Raw genomic sequence first — 22,337 nt, 5'->3', positions numbered from 1 at the left:
AAATGGATTCCTTGAAAGGTTCCTTTTTTCAGATTAGGAAATAAAAAGCGGACGAGCCGGATCAGGCCTGTCGGGTCGATGTTTACTGTCGCCCATAGCAACTCACACGTTTGGCCTTGTTTGCTGAGAAGAAGGAGCAGGACCGTTGCCGTGGTGGGAAAGAGCTCTGTGGTGCTTTCTCTGACGCTTTCACCTCCTTTCTCAAAACACTCCCATCAGACGCATCGTTGCGTGGCCCTCCAGGAAGATAACAAGCCAAATGTCTAGCGCACCCCGAAACACTGTTGCTATGGATGACCTTGGCTCTGCATCAGTTGGTGTTGGCCTTGACTGGGCTACGTCCACGTCTTGGTAGCCATGGCTCTGGATGTACTTTAATCCTCAGGACTGTACAGTAAAGCCACGTTTCATTTCCTGTTACAGTTCTTCCAAGAAATGCTTCCAGATCTTGATTCCACTTGTTCAACATTCCTGTTGAAAGCCATGCTCGAGTCTGCAGTGGACCTGGGCCTAATAGTTTGGGCAGCCCCTGAGCAGAAAGTTTGTGCAACTTTAATTTTTCAGTGGGAATTGTGTAAGGTGGGTCACTCGAGCTGGGTGTGGTGTTGACCATTACTCTGCTGTTAATTGTTAGTGCTGTCAGTTGGGGCACCGACGAGACTGTAATTCTTCTCTTGTAAATGGATGTGGATGGCCTGCTGCAGGCATCATCTTCAGTCTCGTCCCGTTTTAGACGGAGTCATCCATTTGTGAATGGGTTTCTGTGGACGGATTTCTTTGGACGTTGTCACCATAAACTCTTCATAGAGCACCAGTGGCTTCACCATTCGTCATCCAAGCTTTGATGCTTATTTTTGCTTCCGTTTTAGCAGAATTCCTGTTTCTTTTCCAGCTGGCAGCTTATTCCTCTCTGTGCTGCAGGCTGGAGCCTCTTCAGACATGTCATAGCCAGGTAGTGTGAGCTGAAATCCATGCATCATGTTTTCATAGTCAGCGTTTTCTGTGAATTCTTTTGAAGGCCCTGCAGATCCTTCTGAAGGCAGTCTTCCCATCTCTAACCCTCCTCTGGAGAATTCTGCCCTCTCTGATTTGCACCACGTCGACATGGGAGCTTCAGCATCCTCGAGGGACTCAGATTGCGTTCCTCTGAATGTTCTTTGAGTTTGAGGCGCAGAAAGAAGTATCTGAAGGGGCAAGATCGGGGCTGTGGGATGGATGGAGGAAGCTTTCTCAATGAAACCCTTTGAGGCCAGCCGTGGCCACCCCTCGCCCACTGCCATGGAAGAATGAGCCGGTGCCTTGCTGTGATGGAGAGAAAATCGTTGCCACAACTGTCCTGGCCTTTGGATCAGCAGCCCCGTTTTGAATATTCTTAAAGCATCTTCCCAATAAGCTCCCGTGATCATCCCGATCCTTCAAGGACATCTGTCAGAAGGACCCTTTTGGAGTCTCAGAAACAGTGTCCATGGTGAGCTGTCCTCGGTCCAGCAGATGCCCTAAGAAGGCACTGTGTTGAGTGACCTTTGTTTTTGAAAGCGCCTGCAGGAGTCAGAGTCCAGGCTGTTACCGAGAGATCTGGTCCGCAGCCATCTACTTGATGCAGAGGTCTTGAAATACATCTGTGGAGCACCCACAGACCCAGTGGGGCCCAGTGGCTGTGTGAGACTGACTCAGGACACGCTCTTTTTTTTTGCTGGCCCCTCTACTGTCCCACGCCTGTTGTCCTCCTCCAGGGACTGATCCCTCTTGATACCATGTCCAAAGAGCTCGCCATCCTTGCCTCTGAGGAGCATCCTGGCTGTGCTTCTAAGACAGGTTTGTACCTTCTGGCAGCCAGGACCAGGACACGGACAAGGTACAGTCAGTCTGGATGAGCACAGGTTCAAGAACTTTGCCAATACCGTAATGCAGGTGCTAAGAGATTCTATCTTCCCCCTGCCCCCCAGCTCTCAAAAGCTCATATCCTCCCTGACGCGATCGCAACATTGTTCATCCTAGCAGCTGTGATGAGCTGGTGGGTTTCTTTCCTCTGTTTCTCAAAGGTCTGGGCCACTGGGCAGCTCCTGGCTTGCTCTCCTGACTTGTGGCAGTGGGCTCTTCTCAGCTCTGTCCCAGTTTGCTGCTGCGAGTCTGCAAACAGCTGGGAAAGCAGAGAGCCAGCGTTGTTAGGACCAGTGACCGCCGTCAAGTTGATTCCGACTCGTGGGACACCCCCACCCCACGTGGGTCCGAATGGAGGTGTGGTTTGCAATGACCGCCTTTTCAGAAGTAGACCGCCGCACCCTGATTCCCAGGCACCCCTGGGTGCCCTCAGGCGCAAGCCCCCAGCCTGAGCTCATCGGTGGTGTGGGGGCTGCGTGTTGGGTTACCCATTCGAAGCCACCAGCCGCTCTGAGGGAGCCTTTCTGCTTCCTAGAGAGTGATGGTCTCCGGAACCCACAGGGGCAGCTCTGCCCTGTCCTGCAGGGTCTCCGTGAGTTGGGAGCGACTTGATGGCCGTGGGTTTCAAAGCTCATTAGAAATGGAGCTAAACTGGGGCGGGGGTGGTTCTGCGGAACGCACAGTGCCCAAGATCAGTGACGCCTCTCCTTCTGGAAATAGGCTCGGTGAAGGACAGCAGGGGTGAAGGGCCCACAAAGAGCTGTGGCCTTACCTGGCCCTTGATAGTGGAGGTCCGCTTCCTCCTGCCACCGCCCGGCAGCCTCACTGGTCGCCCAGGAGGTGCGTGTGACACTCGGTAACCGCCAGTGCTGGGGGTGGGGGTGCATTTATCTCCCACAGGGTCCGGAAGGCAGGGCCTGCAGAGTCTCCCAGGGTTGGTCATCAGGGGCTACCAACCTGTGTGGGGGCGGTTCACAAAGAGGAGTGAAAACAAGACAGCAGGAGTGACGGGGAGGAGGTGCTTGACACTGGCTGACGGCTCTGTGCACCCTTTCCTTGTTTTCATCGCCGGAAGGCTGTCTCTGGGAGGCCAGGCTGAAAGCCATTCATTCTTGGCTCTCTGGTCTTTGGCTTGGCATGATGATCCGTAAAGAAGCCGAAATTTGCTGCACAACTGTGTAATCAAAGAGGGATCTCGATCTGTTCTGTGTCTGCCCCCAGTGTGAGTGACCCAAGGCGTGACACCCACGTCCCCACCCTTGTGAGGCTCTAAAGCTCACGTCAGGGTGCCTGCAGAGAAGGCGCCAGTCTCAGCATCCTCGGGGTGCTCTGGGGCCCAGGGCAGCCTTGCACAGAGGGGAGAGCCCAGCCTGATTCCTGCCTATGGGGTTGGGAGTGGGTAGGGACTTCCCTTCACAGAATTTCCAAGTTCCGGGGTGGTGGTGGTGGTGTTGCCATGTGAGTGGGGAGACCTCCCACTGCACGAGGACCATGGAGTGGAGAAGAACAAGGGGCTCGCTGTGCCGTCCCCTCCAGGTGGACCCTTCAGCCTGGCGAGAGCGATCGGTGGTGAGGGGTTGCCTCACCAGGGGCAGTGTGTCTTGCTTCTGCCTGGTCCCTCTGGGACTCCTCCTCTGGCGTAGGTTTAGTTGGAGTGGGGGAACTGTGGGGAGCTGTCCTGGCTCATCCCATCCAGGCCACAGCGAGGAGAGTGCAGACTCGGGGTCTCGCCGCCCCTGGCCGGCTCTGTCCACACCCGGCCCTTTCCTTTTCTGTTCTCTCAGGCTGGAGAGCCGGTGAGTGTGGACAGGCCCACACTCCTCTGTTAACCTCCCCGAGGCTACACCTCAGCTCTCTTGGATGCTGACATATTTGGGTCTTTGAACCATTCATCACTGTCAGCATCTTGTGTGGGTTTCCACTCTTTTCCTCCTAACAGGATGACTTGCTTCATAAGTTCTCAAGGAGTTGGCTTTGTACACTACAGGCATTCAGAATACAAGTTGCGGTCAGTTCCTCCTTCTGACCTGCCCCCCCTCACCCCCACCCCCTGTGAGTGCCGCAAAGACCCCTTGGGCAGCACATTGCAGTGCGTGACTTAGTTCCTCAGGCACCCGAGGTAGGAAGGGGGGCGTGGGGTGTCTCTGGGACTTCATACAGTGCCTGTCACTGCTTTGGATGGTTTGGGAAGCCAGGGGTGGCAGTATGAGGGAGATAGCGAGTTGTATTTTGAATAAATCATGTTATTGTTATTGATATGCAAATATCAATAACTATCCATACATCCATTATATCATGCGACCTGGACAGTTGTTGGCGTCAATCCCTAAACGTGATCTTTCTTGTTGAGAAGGGCAGTGATTCCGAGACCCCCAGAGAAGAAGCCTGGGGTCTTGGTCCTGTGCCCATCCAGACTGGCTGTGCCCTGGTCCTTCCAGCAGAGTGGCATGCCCCTGTGGGTGTGGGCATGGCATTGCTCCGCCGAGTGCTACCTAGGACCTGGGAGCTGCGTCCCTTGGGCGCTCCCCAAGAACAGTTCTGCCTTCCTGAAGCCAGAAGAGCAAGGAACTGGACGCTGTGACTGAAGGGAGGTTTCCTCAGAAACCGACGCCAGCGGGTCATCCTCACAGGCCCCAGCTCCGTGCTCTCCGGCTGCCGAAGCATTAAGGTGCTTCCCAGTGGGAAGTCACGGTGTCTAGGCTCTCAAGAGCCCTCAGCAGGCTTCAAGAGTCTCTGTATTGGGTGCTTTCCCTTGTGTTTCTGCTTTAACCAAGCAATAGGTAGACGAGAGAACCCTCACCAGCTGCTAACAAACCTGTTGTGTGTGTGCTTTTTCCAAGGTACATGGGGATAGGACTCTCAGCTCACGGCGTCAACATGAACAGACTTCCTGGTGAGTCACTGCTTAAGAGAACATTTGCTCTGCGCTCCTGATGCGTTTTTTGATGAGAGTCATGGTGGCAGCTCAGAGGCAGCACCGGTCTCTGTTTGCTGGCCAGCCCGCCTGCCCCGAGCCATGCCATTGGGTGGAGGATCTCGAAACGCAAGTTGGCCTGGGGTGGGGTGGGCTTCCATCCCAGAATATAGTCAGCAGGTGGTGGTCAGTTGTGGAGTTTGAACTGTGTGCAGTCACAGTCAAGTGACCCGAGCTGGCTCTCCACGGGGACACGCCTCAGTAGCCCGCCCTCTCATTGGCCTGGGGCTGCCGCCAACCCCACACCTTTGTTACTTCACCCTGTTTAAGATCAAAGTCTTCACACGACCTCCCACAAGGTGCAGACCTCCCACATGGTGCATGATTGAAGGGATTTCTTTTTTATGCAGCATTGTATTGGGGGCCCCTTACAAATCTTATGACAACCCATCATTCAGTTATATTAAGCACACTTGTATGTATGTTGCCATCAACATTTCCAAAACATTTTCTTTCTACTTGAGGCCTTGGTATCAGCTCCTCTTTTTGACCTCTCCCAACCTCATGAATGCTTGATCAATTATATATTGTTGTTGTTGTTTTGAGTCTTACACTGTCCGCTGTCTCCCTTCATCCACATTTCTGTTATTCGTCCCCCTGGGGGGTGGGCTATAGATCCTCCCTTTGATGGGTTCCCCCCTTTGCCCCCTTCTCCCCCTCACCTCCAACATCCCTCTACCCTCATGATACCCTTACTCCTACTACTGTTTTTTGTGGGTTTTTTTTCATGAACTTTGCTGAGATATTCTCATTTTTTAATCATTTTATTGGGGGCTCTTACAGCTCTATCACAACCCATCCATCCTTCCTTTGTGTCAAGCACATTTGTACATATGTTGCCATCATCATTTTCATAACATTTCTTTCTGTGAGCCCTTGCCCACTACTGTTCCCGGGGAGCTTATCTGTCCTGAATTCCATGTGTCAAGAGCTCTTATCTGTACCAGTGTGTGTACTCCGGTCTAGCCAGATTTGTAAGGTAGAACTGGGTCATGGTAGTGGGGGAGGGAAACATTCAGGAACTAGAAGAATGATGTGTGTCTCGTCAGCGCAATACTGCACCCTGGTTGAATCGTCCCTTCCTTGTAACCCTTCTGTGGGAGGGATGTCCAATTGTCCACAGATGGACTTTGGGTCTCCACTCCAACCCCATCATTCACATTGATATAATTGTTTATTTTGGATCTTGTGATCCTGATCCCTGATCCCTTTAACACCTCATGGTCACAGGCTGGTGTGCATTTTCCACGTGGGCTTATTTGCTTCCCTGCTAGATGCTGCTTGTTTACCTTCAAGCTTTTAAGACCCCAGGCACTGTATCTTTTGATAGCCGGGCACCATCAGCTTTCTTCACCTCATTTGCTTATCACCCACTTTGTCTTCAGGGATCGTGTCGGGAAGGTGAGCATCACAGAGTGCCAGGTTATTAGAACAAAGAGTTCTGTGTTTAAGGAGGCCTTGAGTAGAGTCCCAAAGTCCGTCTCCTTTCTTAATACTTAACATATAAATATATGTGCATTGGCTTCTATCCTTTTCATTGTAAATTATACTTACATGTATACATGCCTATAACAATACCTCTATAAATAGTTTTGCTTCCTACTTCTTTCCTGTAATTTCCTTCCACCTTCCTCCTTTCCAACCACCATGCCCACCCTCCACTCGGCTCTCAGTAATTCCTCTGAGAATACACTGCACTTGATCAAACCCCACCAGGCCTCCTTGCCATAATTTTTAGATATCTTGTTTTTCCCTCATCTACCAGTTTGTTGGATCCCGATCCCCCTCCCCACCCCATACTCTCCTATTACCCCCACCCCTCAAGACCACCAGTCCCATTGTTTTCTCCTCAGGATTGTTAGTCCTGCCTATCTTATATAGACAGACATAGGGCAAAAGAGAAAAAAAAAAGGATTAAGATAGTTCCAGGCTGACCCTTCTGAGTGTTTTCCGATTGGGTCTTAAGAAGTGCCAGCCCTGTCCCCGAGTCAGAAGTCTGTTTTCAGGGTTCTTCGGGGACTTGGCTACTTTGCTCCCCTTGCTGCCCTGTTGCTCTCCCTTCTCGTTTCACCCCGCTGTGCGTGGGGCAGACTGGGCATACTGCCCGCACAGTGTCTCCGGTGCTGTCTCCCTTAGTGCTATGGGTCAGTGAGGGGAGGTCGTGTCTTGTGGTGGGGCCGGCCCTACGGTCCTCTCTGCATTGGCTGCTCTGAGCAGGGATATCATCGCCGGGGCTTGGTGGGCCAGGATGAAGTTCTCTCTCATTCTCTCCCTCTTATTTTGCACCCGTGTGTCCTGGACTTAACCCATGACTCTCCCTGGGCTATATCTTCAGTGCTATCCTCTGTATTACATACTTCTGGGCAGGGGGTCAACATAGCTCCTCTTGGGCCCGGCCCCGTTGTGCTGTGAGTGTGATGCTCCATGCCAGTATGTTGCCCTCAAGGCTTGGCACTTTGGGATGGGGTCTGGTCCCTGTCTCTGAAGGGATTTCCTAATACAGAGGAGGCTTTGAGCAAGATTCGGGTTTGATGGGAGCCTCCGATGAGCAGGGTGCTCTGGGCTCTGCAGATGGGCCTCCTCTACCACCCGCATGACCTTTCAGCTGCCCTCTGCCCAGCATTCAGACCCAGTTCTGACCAGGGACAGAAGCTTCTCCACCGTGAGCTGGTGGTCCACAAGGTGGTCCCCAGCCCATTTATTTCTTGGGTGCCAGGAATGACGTGGCGTAAGGTGTCCTGAAACCTTCAAGGGACAGACATAGCCCTAGAGTTCCTTTGCCCTGGCCCTCCACTCATGGTGCCTAGGACACAGGCCATTGGCTTTCTCAAGAGATCATGGCACAAACTGTACACTGTCTGATCTATGTCTAATAGCAGCGTCAGATTTTTTCTAATGGTTGGATTTCAAAGACTCGAAACACAGTCTTTTTTGGGGCGCAGCTCCTTGTGACGATCCGTATGTTGTCCCAGCTTCTCCGGGCCCTGATCTGAGTGGCACCTGCTCTTCGGTGTGAATGAGTACGTGCGTGGTGGCACGGTTTGTGTGACTTCCTTGTATAAGGTGTGGCTGAGGTCTTTATTAAAGTGTTCTGGCCTCAGCCAAACAGGTGTGCCCAGTGTGGCCAGCTCTGTCTCCAGAAACAAGCAGCTTAAGAGAAAAATGACTTCCTGTCCACCGGAAGCCAACTCTTGGTCTTGGTCCTCTTTCAGCAGTCAAGGTGCTCTTGGGATGGAGAAAAGAGGCATTTCCAGGCTCCGTCTAGGGAGCCTTCCTGGCGTAGCTGTGATCCGCAAGGTGACCAGTTCAAAGCCACCAGCTGACCCTCGGGAGAAAAATGGACTTTCTGTTGCACAGTCTTGGAAACCCAGGGGTGGTTGGTTGCACCCTGTCCTACGGGGTCACTATGGGTGGGCACCAACTTGGTGGCAGTGAGATGTAGGTTTAGTCTACATAAGTAACTATCGGCACGGCAGTTAAAAAACCCCCAATACTCGTTGTTTGCTGCCATAGGAAGACTGAGGCGGCCTTTGATGACTGGAGCTCACCTCTAGGCTGTACCGTGAGGTAAGAGAGGCAAGGCTTAGAGCAGCAGCGTGCAACCAGGTAGGCCGGAAGGGGCAGGCAAGGCAGACACATCTATGCCCGCTTGTGTGCAGAGCATCCTTGGGAAGCTGCAGAGAAATTTAGAGTCTTGACCATCCCTCGTGAAGGGACAGGGTGGCGAGAAGTCAGTTTGCACGCTTTGGGATTTTCTTTCTTTGTGAATATTGTTGAGACGACCCTGGCTCATAGCGACCTTGTGTGTTTGCGCAGAACGAAACCTACACTGTGACTCTAAGAGAGTGTTCCTCACAAAGCGGGTCCAACACCAGATAAGCAAGAGCATCCGAGGCACCCTCCCCCTGTGGCTCTCCCTCCGGTGGTCTTGGGATTTGACCGTGGCCATGCACTGCCCTGGCCTGGCTGTCCTGAGTTCCACCTGCACACTCACACACACCCAGTGTCAACCATGTGTCCCTGAGCCTTAGGGGTTTGGATCCAGGGGGCGGAGCAGACCAGATGGCAGGGGCTTGGCCTGGGCTCGCCAGAACCCCTCCGAGGTGAAGCAGGTAGAGTTGCCCTGGTCTGCTTCCCTTCATCTGAGCGTCCTGGGCTCACCTGAGGCCAGGTCCTTGGCCCCTTTGAGTGTGAAATGGTGGGAAAACCCGTATGGGGCCCTTCAGAAGTTGACCTGGATGACGGACCCGTGAGAGGAGCAGGGGCTTGGAGTCAGCGGAGGATGCCTGGTTGCTCCCCTCACTTTTGGCAGAAGACTGGGGTCCAGTGGCATGGTGCTCCTCTCTGTGGCCCCTTGTCTGCCAGCCCTGGGCCGCTGCTTCCTGCCCTGCCCGATCAGCTCCTGATTCTTCCTCACGGTGGGAAGGACCCATCAGATGGCATCTGGGTCGTGCTTCTCCCTGAGAAGGACAGAGGCCCCTGGATGGACCGGCTCAGTGGCTGGGCAAACCTATTACTGGCCACACAGCGATCGGGTAGAGGGCACCCCGCTCGCTCCGGCCCAGTGTCGGGGTTGAGATGAGGTCCCGTTGGGCACTCTGCCCTCCACGCTCTGGGGCACTTCTTCCTCTTCACCACTGCTGGTGCCTCCCTTCTCCAGGGCATCACCATTCGCTGGCTGGGCTAGAAGCCACGTGGGTGAGCCTGGCTGCTTGGGTGCTTGGGGGAGCCTCTTGAGGGGTTCTGCCTGGATCAGCTTGTGAGTGGGACAGAGGATAGCAGCGGGAATCCTTTCTGCCAGTAGCATCCAGTTCTCGAGGCCCCTGGGTCGAGATGGTGGCTGGTCGGGCTGTGTGGCCGAGGAGCGCAGATGTTGAGACTTGGTTTGGCGCTAACTCCACACAGTGGTGGGAGGGCTGATGTCTTCAGGCTCAGGGCCATCCAGTGGGTGGGGCTGGAGCTGTGCAGATCGCCTGAGCACTCGGAGGGATAAGCGGCCACAGGGGCCCAGTCTCCCCAGACAGTGGTGGTTGGAGCAGCAGCACTCTGAGCTCTGGGCTGCTTCCTGGGGCACCCGACCTGCTGGCCTGGAGACTTTGGGAGCTTGAGAAGCTGTTCCCTCAGCAGCAGCAGGGCCCCAAGTGGAGAGACGCCCGCCCTCCACCGTGCGCTGCGTGCAGCCAGGGCTGCGTTCCCCAGCGCTTCCTCTGCTCCAGGTGGTCTGTGCTGGCTTCGTCCCAGAAGAGCAGCTTAGGGTCATCTCACCTGACAGCCCCACTGTGTGCCCCCCTGCCGTGGATCCACTGTGTGCCAGCGCTGAGCCCAGCCCAGGCTAGGCAGACACAGCCCCTGCTCCGTGGACCTCCACCCAGCGGGGGAGGCAGATGGCCCTGCGGCTGGTCACTCTGCTCTTTGGTCAGTGCTGTGAGGCACAGCACACATGCCATGGGGGTGTCTGGGGTTGGCCAGGCCAGGGAAGAGGGGCAGGGTGCCTGGCAGAGGGGGGAGAGGGGCAGGGGCAGAAAGACTAGTGAGGAGCGTCGTCGTGGCCCAGAAGAGTGAGGCAGTGGCTTGGACTAGAGGGACAGGAGGCTCGGCCAGGATGGCGCCCAGTGGGAGGTCGTCCAGACAGACTTGTCTTCAAAGCCCTGGGTCACTGGGCTTCCGAGTGTACTGGGAAGCCCTCCCCCTCGTGGCCTGAGGTGATCTGACAAACTGGCTCGCTCCTCACATGACCCAGAAAACCCCACGAAGTCTGCAAACGGAGAGGTTCAAACCTCTGGGTCCATTTTAAGAGCACTGTGAAACTGCTCAGCCCAGCAAGGGTATGCAGACCCCAAAAGCCACCCAGTGTCTGAGAGCTGTCACTTTGCAGAAGCAGTGTGTGCTGTGCTGAGGTTACAGGGGTGACGTTTGGACACAAGGTCGGTGGCCCCAAGTGCCGAGTAATGCTGAACCAAAGGGGTGAGACGTGGGCTTTCGAGGCGCTGAGCACGTCGCCCCGGATGCGCTGCCGAACCCCGCAGGCACGGTTGGACTGGCGCAGACGTGAGCCTCTCCTGCCCCCGGGGACCGATTGTCCCAAACCAGAAGAAAAGGTTTTCCCAGAAGAAGCTGCAGAAACAAGCACATCAAAAAGAGTAAATTAAGCTTACCATAGAAGCTATTAAAAGTAAAACTGGAGACAAACTAGGTCCTGCAGTGAGTGAGCCCCAGAGGGATGCTTAGTGCTTCAAGCATGCGCTTACGGCTGCAGTGGGCCCCGCGGCCCTTCCCGGTGCTCCCGGTGCAGATGGGAGAACGCGTCCAGCAGCTCCTGTCTGATCAGTCTGCTCCTGGCCCGCTGCCGTGGTCCAGCAGTGCCTGGTCTTCGGCTCTCCATCTTGCCTCCCATGAGCCCTCAGAAGAGAGACTTATGATGGAGAAGAAGCTCACTGTGCACCTGAAGCCACGCTTCCTCCGGGGCCTGATCTGCTGGTGGGTTTGGAGACAGGCCTACGAGCCCCCCCCACCCCCTTTCCGTCTGAAGCCAGCACTTGTTGACTGCATTCCTCCCCACCCCACCCAGGTTCCTGGAGCCTCTGGCTTCTCTTTGTGTCCTGGTCCGTGATTAGGGAAGGGGGTGTGGAGGCCTGCCTTCCTTGAGAGCCGGAAGAAGCCTGGCTGCCTCTGGAGCATGAGCTGCCCAGCTTGCCTGGGTCTTGTTGGTGCTGTGAAAGGGTGGCCAGAGGCTTCAGCCCCTCCACCAGCCACAGCCACAGTTGGGAGCAGCCCCCCCCCCCCCAAACTGCAGCACCTTTTGCTTAAGGGCCAGTGGACTATGAACCTCACTTGTCCCAAACAGGTCATTTTCCTGTTAGAAGTCATGTGTCTCTGTCCCATGGGCAGTCAGTCCTTCTGCCCCCAGTGGGACTCCTCCACAGTCTCTTTCTTCAGCCCTGCCTGCTCCTGAAGCTGTCTCCGCTCCAGCCTGCCGCCCTTGCCTCATGGCCTCCTTCCTGAGTGGGCCTCCACCTCCGGACTCTGCTCTCCATTCCCTGTGCACCGTGGGGCTCCAGGCTTCCATCTGAGAAATTAGTGCCACTGTGCCTGCTGTCTTGTCTAGAAGACACCGTGACCGAGGGAGCTGCTCAGCCTTGCCTTCTGCCATCACTGCACACCACGTGTCTGCGGGGTGGGGGGGTGGGGGGCGCTTCTCTGCTTGGCCCCGGGGCACGCTGCCCCACTGGCCCCCAGAGGCCCTGCCTGACCCTCCAGTGCTGATCCCATTGGCATGATGATGCTCAGCGCCCCAAAGAGTGTGGGGTGGGGCTGGGGGCGGCTCCTTGACATTTACCCAGCAGTGCCCTTCCTGGGCCCGCACCTTGTGTCAGCCCACATCCCAGAGAGCACCAGGCTGGCATGATGCCCTCGGGCTGCAGGGGGAGTTCTTTCCATCACTTGCTGGGCTTTGCCTCCACTGGATGGGCTTCAGGGAGCCAAGTGTCCTAGAACCAGCTCTGAGCCAGGCACCTGTTGGTGTGGGGGCTCAGCCTCACCCCCTGCCACGTGGAGTACGGCCAGCACGTGCTGCGGTGGGAGGAGTAGCCAGTCCCTTCCTGTGTGTCAGCGCCTCTATTGCTCAGCCAGCTGCTGGCTCACGGTGAGTCGTGAAGGGAAGCGGCCGTGAGCCGGGACCTCGGGGAGAAGAACTGGAGCTCTGAAGGCCTGCTCACCGGCAGGGAGTGACTTGCCCTCTCTGGGCCGCAGTTCACCGTCTCTCACTCAGGCGTGGAGCCAGGCCCTCGCTGTGGGAGGAGATGGTGATGAGGACCGATGAGCACATGCTGGGAGCATGCTGATAGCCAGGTCTGACTCACACACCCGGCCCACCGGTTGGGTCGACGTTGACTCACAGGCCCACGTGTCTCAGTATGTCAGGGTAGCCAACCGCTAACACATCATCACGGTCCGGTAGGCGCAATTGTACAGCGATACTAAGTAAAGATGATAGTAAAGTCATAGAGAGCATGCGGGATAGAAGGGCGTTAGAAATGATGGAGTCAGACACATCTCATGGTAGCATGCTCACCTCAGCCTCACTTGGTGGTCCACGGGGAGAGAGAGAGAGATTTATTGCTACCCAAGGCTTATATATTCTCTGGGGACATCCAAGCCCCCTAATTATGGGTGAAGACATACGTCACAGGAAAGGGTTGTGCCATAGGTAATACAGTAATGGGAGGGAGGTGATCTAGGGGTTCATATGCTATACGAAGAGGAGGGAATAAGGGTATTCGTGTGACAAGATGGGCGGACCCTAGATTCATGATGGCAGCCTAACCTTGGTTGCCTTTAGATCTAGCGACTTCATTTAGCCTAAGTTTTCAGGGCAAGCCATCCACTGTCCCTAACAGCAGGGAGGGAGCCCTGCCTATTGCGGGAGGAACACTGGTGTCTGCTTGATCTGGATGGCTGGCGTCTTCAGGGAGGTAACTTGACAATCATTTACCATCAGTTGCAGGCAGTGTCCTAAGCCTAACATATATTTGGGGAAGATGACTTGGGAGAAATCTTTCTGTTTCCCACAAGAGTAGGTCTGTCTCCACGGGCCTTTAATTCCTGGGTTTCCAAAGTAGATTGCCAGGCCTTTCTGTGGAGGCACCTGTGGGTGTACTCAAACCCTAAACTCCCCTGCCCGCCGAGAGCCAAGCATGCACTCCCCTGGGACATACCTGCCTGGCAACACACACACACACACACACACACACACACACACACACACACACGCACGCACGCACGCACGCGCGCACACACACACACACACACACACAGCTGTGCTGCTCAGGTGGGGATGTCTTAGCTTGCTGTCAAGGCGGTGCTTTCTCTCAGAGGACGAAGGCAAGCGTTTTGGTGTTTGTATTTGGCCTCCTTAAGTGTGAAACCAAGGAACGGGCGTTGCCCCAAAACACCCTGAACCAGAAGGTTCAGGGTGATCTGCCGCTGGCAGATGAGTGTAGGTGCGACCCCACCCTAGTCTGTGAGCTGGCCAGGCGGGGCCCTGGGCTGACAGGCGGGAGAGGAAGTCAGGCCAGACACAGGTACCTGGAGGAAGGATGAGCTTCCTCCCAGGTGCCTGCTGCCTCAGGGCCAGGGAGACTGGCCCGAATTGATAGGAGCCTGTCTGCGTCCCAGCTGGCCACCAGATAACATCTTCCTGGTCATCCCAGTGGGGGAGGCAGCTGTGTGTGGATGTCGTCTCTGTTGTCTTAGTTACCCAAAGACCACAACCAGACTCACTGCCATCAGGCGCATCGTCCTGGCTGGCGGCGGCCCTGTGAGGACCACAGAACTGCCCAGGCGGGTCTGTGAGACGGAGTCCTGACGGGAGAAGGCCTCCTCTTTTTCCCTTGGAGCAGCGAGCTGGTGGTTTAGAACTGCCGGCTGACTTTGTAATCAGCAGTCCAGCTTGCAGTCCACTGCCCCCCTTGCCCCCCGGGCTCCGCCATATTACTACATTCCCTAAAAAGGGCACCCAGGCCCATCGAGGTTGAATCCCCTTGATTGAACCATAGCTGGTCACGATTAGCAGACAGACCTTGAAGCAGGTGGCCCAGGCAAGCCTCTGAGCGCAGTGTTCTCTGCCCCTGACTGAGCTGGTTTCTCCTCTGGGTGCAGGCCCAGCAGAAGCTGCTTCTACTGGGTGGGACACCTCCTGCACCCAGCTGATAGTTCCCATTGGCTCCGACCTTGGGAGAGGAATGGCAGATGGCAGAGATTGTGGCAGGCACCACTGTGACAGAATGCTCAACGCCTTTCCTCCCCACCCTCCTGAGAGTGCAGCCCAAGCCACGAAGGTGTCAGCTAGGCGCTGGCCCCAGCAGCAGTGGCTTTGTGCAGGGCTGCCCTGGGCACTGTGTGCACGTAGCAATCTGTGCCATAGAGGGTTTGCTTCTGCATCTCGACAGGCTCTCCCTTCACCTTAGGGAGCTGCTTCACCAGGCTCAGCCCTTGGGCTGCTCTGTCCCTCTGCGAGGGAAGCCAGCCTTCTCCACAGCTGAGGGAAGAAGCCCCCGTGGCCCTGCGGGCTCCTGGTCACCAGCCTCAATGTGCACGTCTGCAGGCACGGTGCAGCCTCCCAGGAAGTGACCCGAGGGCCTGGGCACAGGGATGAAGCCAGCTGATCTCCCTTCAGCTGGTACCTCTGCCCAGAGAAGGGTCAGCTGGGAGCTCCACCGAGGCCACTGGAACAACTGCCCGGGAGCAGGGTGTGGGAAGTGAGGTTGGACCGTGTGGTTGGTGCTGCCCGCCTCATGCCCTGCTCTCTCCATCCTAGAGTCCTTGGGAGAGACCGGGTGAGCCTGCCTGGGTGGTTGGGGGCTGTTAGGGAGGTAGGTGGTCTGTGACTAGCTCCCTGCCCCTTCCTTGCTGGCTCCCTCAGGGCCGAGGAAGCTGGAACTGCTTGGCACTCGGGGCTCTGCCACGTGAGCTGGTGTCAGCAACAGAGAGGCCCGCCAGTGAGCCCACCCCTGTATTTTTGTCATGTATCCTCCCACCAGCCCCAAGGGGACTCAGAGGGCTAACAAGTCACAGAATTAGGATCCAGACCCCCTAGAGTCCAGAGGTGACTGGGACCCAGAGTTGGGAACCGCAGCGGCGCTCCAGGGGCCAGGGCGCTGGGCTCCGGTGCAGAGGAGAGAGCAGGAGGCCTCCCCGTCCCTAACTCCCCTGGGAGTGGACCAGCAGTCCTGCGGAGTCCCTGGCACCCCCACAGGGAGTGTCCCAACTCCTGGGCACTGCAGCCAGGGTGATGCCTTGGGCGTGCCAGCCCCACACATCTACTGACGGGAGCGGCGCCCGAGCACCTGAACCGGACACCTGGCCCAGCAGCAGCCTGGCTTCCCCAGAGGGGTGTGGATTGGCTCTTCCTGTGGGCGCTGGGAGTGTGGTGACCAAGTCAGTTCCCTCTGCTCATTACAGGGCGAATGCTCTTTGGGGAGGAAGGAATGGTTGTACTCGGTGTCACTCTTTGCCAGGCCTTGGCATCAGCGGGCAGCCCCCAGTATCCTCTGACCAGAGCCAGCCGGTCTTGACTTCCTGTGGGGCCTGACCCAGGCAGCTGTGCCCTCCCATCCCACTACCCTCTGCCACAGCTGGCCCTGGCCCCGGCCCCGACCAGGGTGAGGGCTCTGCTGGCAGGCACCTCCAGAGATGGGTGCCCGATGCTGCTCCAGGCCGGGACTGGGAAGCCACTGGCTCTGCCTCCTGGGGGGCTGGCAGGGTGGGGATGGGTGGGCTGGAGAGGAGGCTCACTCAGACCAGAGTGGAGGGGTGGGAGAGACTGTAGGAACATGGAAGGAGGACTTGGAACCCTGGATTCTTCTTAAAGCTGGCTGGGCTGATTGCATCACCCGGCTGCTTCTAATGAGGAGAACGGGGGTCCAGGGAAGATCCCAGATGTGAGGTGATGCGTCGGGGGCAGACCGGCTGCAAGCGGCCTTCCCGGGCCAGGCCGGACCTCCCCGCCGTGGCATCACCGTGCTTTCCTTGAAATGAAACAGCGCTGGCAGCAGCACTCCTCCCAACCCTGCCTGCGATCCGATGCCCGCTGCCAGCCCATGGCGCAGTGTGCCATGGCCATGGGCCTGCGTGGGCCAGATTTTAACATTGGTAAAGCGGGACACCATTGATAAAACTCATATCCTGGCGAAATAGCCACATGGCATCCGAAAACCGTATACCCTGTCTGCTTGTGCATTCTTTCCAAAAATTGGGACTGTCCCGCCAAAAGCGGGACGTCTGGTCACCTTACCCTAGGCTCCCTGTGCACTCTGCAGGCCTGTCTCGAGCCCCTGCTGTGGGCCAGCTGTTAGTCAGGGAGGGAAACACACCTTTGAAGTCCATCAGGCGGCTTCCTGCTTCTCAGCGCCACGCTCTCCGCCTGGCCTGGTGCGTGCACACAGAGCACTGACAACAGCTCCATGCTTGAGACCCGCTCTCCTGCCAGCTCCCTGGGGACCGATCCCGATCCCGGGAGGGAGGAACTCTGGTCCCGCCTGGGGGGCAGGTCACTGTGATTGGCAACTCCCACTTGAGAGAAGTGAGTGTTATCCCCTGAAGAAGGGGCCTCCTATGCTCCCCTTCTCTGCAGACTTGGGGTCAACTGGACTCTGGTGGGGGGGGGGTGTGTCCCAGCTTCTCTCTACCTGCCGGCCAGCCATCTCTCCAGGCCTAAAGAGAAGGCGTCTAAGACCGGACAGCTGAACCCCTTTGTGTCCCTCGTCTGTCTGTCTGGGCCTTATTCTGTCCTCTCGAGGCCCTGAGCAGCCTGCTTATTCTCCTGAGGGGACACGGACAACTTGTGCCGGGCACGCAGCAGTGACGTCACAATGTTAAGTGTCCTGGCCACCTCACGGCTGCTTTTGTGAGCATCCTGTCACGGCCTCGCTGCTGTGGACGCAGCCACAGGGCCCGCAGACCTGCCGTCCCCCCACCTGCCTACGTGACTGCCTAATAAAACATGGCAGGCTTGGCATGCCCGCAAAGCCTGCTCCCCTGGTACAACCTGCCTGGCCCTTCCACCTGCTTGCTCAGGGCAGAGCCCTGGGAGGCCTCCCTGTCCTGGCAGCACCCACGGCCTCGGCCTGATCCTCAGAATGCCAGGCCGGCGCCCGTTACCCCGAAGGGTCCTCCTTCAGGGCCTTCCCTCTAGTGGACTGCAGCTCGGCCCCCCGAGGTTCCTGACCACCGCAGTTCAAACCGTCCCGTTGCCACCCGGGGTCTAGCCCTCTGCCGGCTCCGCTCACAGCACATCTGAGCCCTCACGTGTCCTTGTGGCCGCTCTGCTTCTCTGTACTGCTGCCTGGTTGTCTCCATTCCTCTCACCTCCCCAGCCCACAGGTGGGGTGAGTCCTGCCCGGGCAGTGGGCCCTGGTTGGCGGGCGGGTGGTTAACAGGTGGTGACGCTTGTCCTTTCCAGAGGGTGGGATGGTGGCCTTGTGGCCAGAAAGCAAGCTGCAGCCCGAGGAAGCCCGTTGAAGGCCGCGCCCCTCGCTGCCATCTGCATGCGCACGTGCTCTCTGGCTTAGGCCTGGTTTGCAGTTTTGGAGGTGAATCACCCTGAGGAGAGGGCCCCACCGTGGCCCCCCCGGCATGGAAGCATGGTGTCTGACCGCCAGCCGCCCACCGAGTCCCGAGATTCTGTGTGGAGAACTGTGGCCAGCATCATAGTCCCTGCCTTTGTCAGGGACTATGTTCTCCCCATGTAGGAAGCGAGGCTGCCTGCTTGGCAGTGTTCCTCATGGCACTGGGTGGAGGAGTGTGCCCTGGTGGAAGAGGTCCCTAGTCTCCTTCCTGTTGTGACAAGCACCCGGTGGTCACCTTCCATTGTCACCCTAGCTTGCTTACAGCCCACCCACTTTTCCCCACCACGTGGACTGGGTGAGTCAAAGCCACCTGCCACCTTTCTGAGGAACACCTGTGGCCACAACCTGCCCACTGCCCTTTCTTCCCAGGGGAGAGTGTTTCCCCCCCACACCCTGAAGAAAGCGGTTTGAAGTGTGTGCATGTGGACATGTTGCTCAGACCCCCAGGAGTCAGGCAGGAGCCGGAAGTCGGGGCCAGCTCCCCCTGCCCTGCTCGGGAGACGCTGCCTGGCGTTGGAAGCTGCTTCCCAGTCCTGGGTGTTTTTTGGCAGGCGGGTGGGGCCCCCACTGAAGCCTGATCCCTCACATTCCACCCCCTTGCCCTCACTTCCACCCCTCTTTCACTTTGCCCTGTCAAAACAGTGCCGCCCACCACAGCTCTGTGGTGGAGGCCGGCCTTGGCACAGCGAGGCGGGTGACAGAAAGGGGAGACAGAGGAGTAGAAAGCAACGAAGCCGTGTGCTCCCAGGGAGTCTCCACACACAGCTGCAGAACCAATCGGCACGTCCAGCAAGGTTGCAGGATGTATAGACACCAGTACATACAGTTTACTAGCTTCGTTGAGATGTCATCGGAGGGGGTACAAGTCCGTGGTTTTGAGGATGTTTATGGAATTGTGCGACCATGACAATTATCTAATTTTAGAACATGTCATCACCCCCAAAATAACCTTGGCCCTACTCCCTCAGGCTTAAAATCATTTCTATTTTAACGTAAGAGCAACAAATGATTGGACATTGAGAATTACAAGTATTTCCTCAGCACAAAAAGTAAAATACTAAAAAAAAGAAAGTAAAATAACGTGGGACAAACTTACTGCTGAAACGGACCGAAAGAATACATTGTAGCACCTACATAGTGGGTGGTACCTGCCATATTTATGAATCTAGAGCGATTGTATGGTTAAGCTGCCTCTTATTTCCAAATTGATCTATAGATCCAACATAACGCCAATCAAAAGCCACTGTTAAGAAACTGGAAGGACAGATGAGGGAAAATATTTGCAAAATATGTATCCGACAAAGGACTTGGACCTAAAAACAAACAAACAAAACCTGTTAAAGATCAAGTAGTAAGGTGAATTAAAAACGGGCCAACAGTCAATTTGACCAAGAGAAAAACCAGCCCCTTGCTCTTTGTGAAGACGGAGGCAAATGAAAAGTGATTGTTTTGTTTGTTTTGTTTTCAAAGTTGCATGGTTTTATTTGATAAAACAACATACTCTTTATTATAGTACAAGTTTTCATTTTTTTCTGGGATTCATTTTTTAAATCCTAACCACGAGATATAGTTAAAAATAGTTTTAAAAAAAACACTGCTTTTAAAATCAGACCTACCTACTAGAAGTGCTAGAATTCAACAGAGATCACCACAGCTGCCCTCTAGTGCGGATGTGACAGCCTGGGCTCTCCCATGCCGAGGGAGGACACAGAGGGGGACCTGCTGTGGACAACAGCTCATCCGTTTCCTATCAAGTTAGACATTTCCTTGTCGTGTGACCCAGCAATACCCCCTGTACGTAATTCACCCGAGAGAAATAGAGCCTCAGCCCACAGACCTCCAGGTAAACACGCCTTGGTCCTGTTAGTAGTAGTCAAACAATGTCATCAACTGGTGGTCGTGTCAACAAACTGGTGTGTTTAACTAGTGGCATCCTGGCCATCGGTGGAAGAATGAGATCCTGGCCCACAAAACAGCCAGCAGGGAGGAACCCCGTGTTTCGCAGAGTGGGCAACACTGCCCCCTGGGGGGCCGTGCTTGATCCGTGTACTGGGGGGACTGCAAAAGCAGATGCCTACACCTTATCCTGGATTATGGGCTATAGTACCAGGGTTTTTTATTGCTGGGGGGGCCGCTGGGGGGTGTTTTTTTGGTTGACCTCCAGAAAAGGGGACAATAGGCCAAAGAAGTTTGGGAACCTGAATGTCGAACAAAAGAAGCCAGAGACCAAGGACTGTATTCTTGGGTCTGTGCGTGTTTCATTGTGGGAGAGGCAGCACTGGACGAGCCAATCTGAGCAGTGTGGCCCTAGGACTAGGGGGCGAGCAGGGCAGGGCCACCCTCTCGGATGTGAGGACACTCTTGGTGGGCGATGCAAACATTCTGTATCTTGATGGCAGAGGTGGTCACAACGCCCACAGCATCACTCACCAGAACCCATCGACTCGTACGTCCACCCAGGAAGGGAGAACTCTCTGGTGTGTAAACCGTACACCTCAATTTAAGAAACTTTTCTTCAAACTCTACACGGTGCACTTGAGAGGTCAGCTCAAGCCTCGCCTGCCTGCGTGTCTTCCGCCCAGGTTCCTGACAGCTCTGGCTCCAGTTGACAGCTCTCATCAGAGGGCCTCCTCCGATTCTCAGGGCTGATCACCAGGCTGATTGCCGCACTCCGTCCAGACCCAGCCCTGTGGGTGGCAGGCGGCCCTGCATTGAGGCTGAGGAGAGGGGCGTTCAGCCACCCCCACCCCACCCCGGGCTTCCTCTCTAGTCCCTCTGCTCAGCTCTTGCTGATCTGCCCCTGCAGGTTGGGACAAACATTCCTATGGTTACCATGGTGATGATGGTCATTCCTTCTGCTCCTCGGGGACTGGCCAGCCCTACGGCCCTACGTTCACCACAGGAGATGTGATCGGCTGCTGTGTCAATCTCATCAACGGCACCTGCTTCTACACCAAGAACGGACACAGCCTTGGTAGGTGCATGGGGGGTACCTGGCCAGGAGGTACCTCTCACCCAAAGAGCCCCGGCCACTGCCCAGCGCCGTGCGGAGGTCTGCGGGGACACGCCCTCTGCTACTCCGTCCACAGGGCCGCATCTCTGGAGGCTGGGGTCCGTGCTGAGTGCAGCGTGGTCCTGGCCTCGGCGGCGGTGCTTGCTGGAGGAGGGCTTGGGCTTGGAGAAGTTTGAGGGGACCAGAGCCTGGTTGAGATTGAGGTCATTTGCACGTCGGTGGCCCGGCTGTTTGTTGGCCGTCCCTTCTGACAGCATGCTGTGGGTGGCCGTGAAGCACTAACGAGGCCTGTAGCAGGCAAGCAAGCAGATAGGGCCAGGTCTCCTCTGACCTGTTCCCAGCCAGCGGGCAGTTACCTGGAATGTTAGTGCCCAAAATCTCCACGGTAGAACCAGCCTAGGGCCTGGGGAAGAGGAACGTAGCCTGAGGTACAGCTATGAGGATGGGTACAGACAGCAGGGACAGGTCTGACAGAGGCCCAGGCGTGACCCCCCAGCAGGGCTTCTTGCCAGACAGGGTGCACTAGTGAGAGGGAATGATCGTGCTGAGACGTTTGCCCTGAGATGCCTTTGAAAGTGTTAACTGAGAACCTAAGTTAGTGTGCCAGATGCTCATCGAAAAGGCAGGAAGATTATTTTTAAAAGAAGGCACCAGAGAGCAGTGGGTCGGAGTTCCCTTCAGAGGAGGGGTTCCTGGGAGGAGCAGTCCTGCCTACCCACAGGAGGAAACTGAGGCTCTGCGTTCCAGGAAACTGGGAAGAAACGTTGCCGTTTCTGAAGCTTTGCCCCTCTGGGTGGTGACAGTTTTTTGACCCCTTGAGTGAGAGGTGGGGCCCAACTGTTGGCCTGCCTACTGCGTACTGCCTGAGCTTACAGAAGGCCTCTCAGCCCTGGTGTGCCCACACCCGGTCTCCCAGAATGGCGCAGCTTTTCATGACCCGCCTGGTGTGATTCCGGGTGGGCATCACGGCTCTGCCAGGCATTCTGGCAGAGGACAGGGCGGGGCTTCGAGTGGAGCTGGGCAGCGTGCAGGGGGGCAGCTCCTTCAGAATGACTGGTCAGTGAGCTCGAAGCTGCACTGTCCGTGTGTCCCCCACAGAGAGATGTGTGAGACCTTCCTGCGTAATGGAGGTGGCCCATCTCTTTGCATTTTCTGGATTTGAGGGACTGAACAGCTGTGTCCCGGGCTCACCATTAGGGAAGCAGAAACTCGTTCCCATGCTGCCCCCCACATCCCTGTCACAGCACCCACCCAGCGTGTCACTGGCCAGTGGTCTCTGTCATTCTCGGCCAGGAGCACCTCCAGGGCCAAGCCTGCAGCTGTTGCACCATTGCCTGACTGGGGG

The 22,337-nt window shown here is 56.2% G+C and overlaps 1 protein-coding gene across 2 annotated transcripts in view; it reads left to right on the top strand.

The window, feature by feature from the left end:
• The window catches only part of RANBP10 (RAN binding protein 10), a 51,507-nt gene that overhangs the window by 16,339 nt on the left and 12,831 nt on the right, over positions 1 to 22,337 (top strand). For both annotated transcript variants that reach the window (XM_004704603.3, XM_045293935.1), the window contains exons 3-4: positions 4,722 to 4,774; positions 20,786 to 20,953. In XM_004704603.3, coding sequence (XP_004704660.1) covers positions 4,722 to 4,774; positions 20,786 to 20,953 — 221 coding nt within the window. The remainder of the gene's footprint in view (positions 1 to 4,721; positions 4,775 to 20,785; positions 20,954 to 22,337) is intronic.

This window comes from Echinops telfairi, unplaced genomic scaffold, assembly GCF_000313985.2.
Source record: "Echinops telfairi isolate 266 unplaced genomic scaffold, ASM31398v2 ScPeMD7_2291;HRSCAF=2852, whole genome shotgun sequence".
Classification (NCBI taxonomy): domain Eukaryota; kingdom Metazoa; phylum Chordata; class Mammalia; order Afrosoricida; family Tenrecidae; genus Echinops; species Echinops telfairi.
This window is presented reverse-complemented; position numbering and strand designations above follow the sequence as displayed.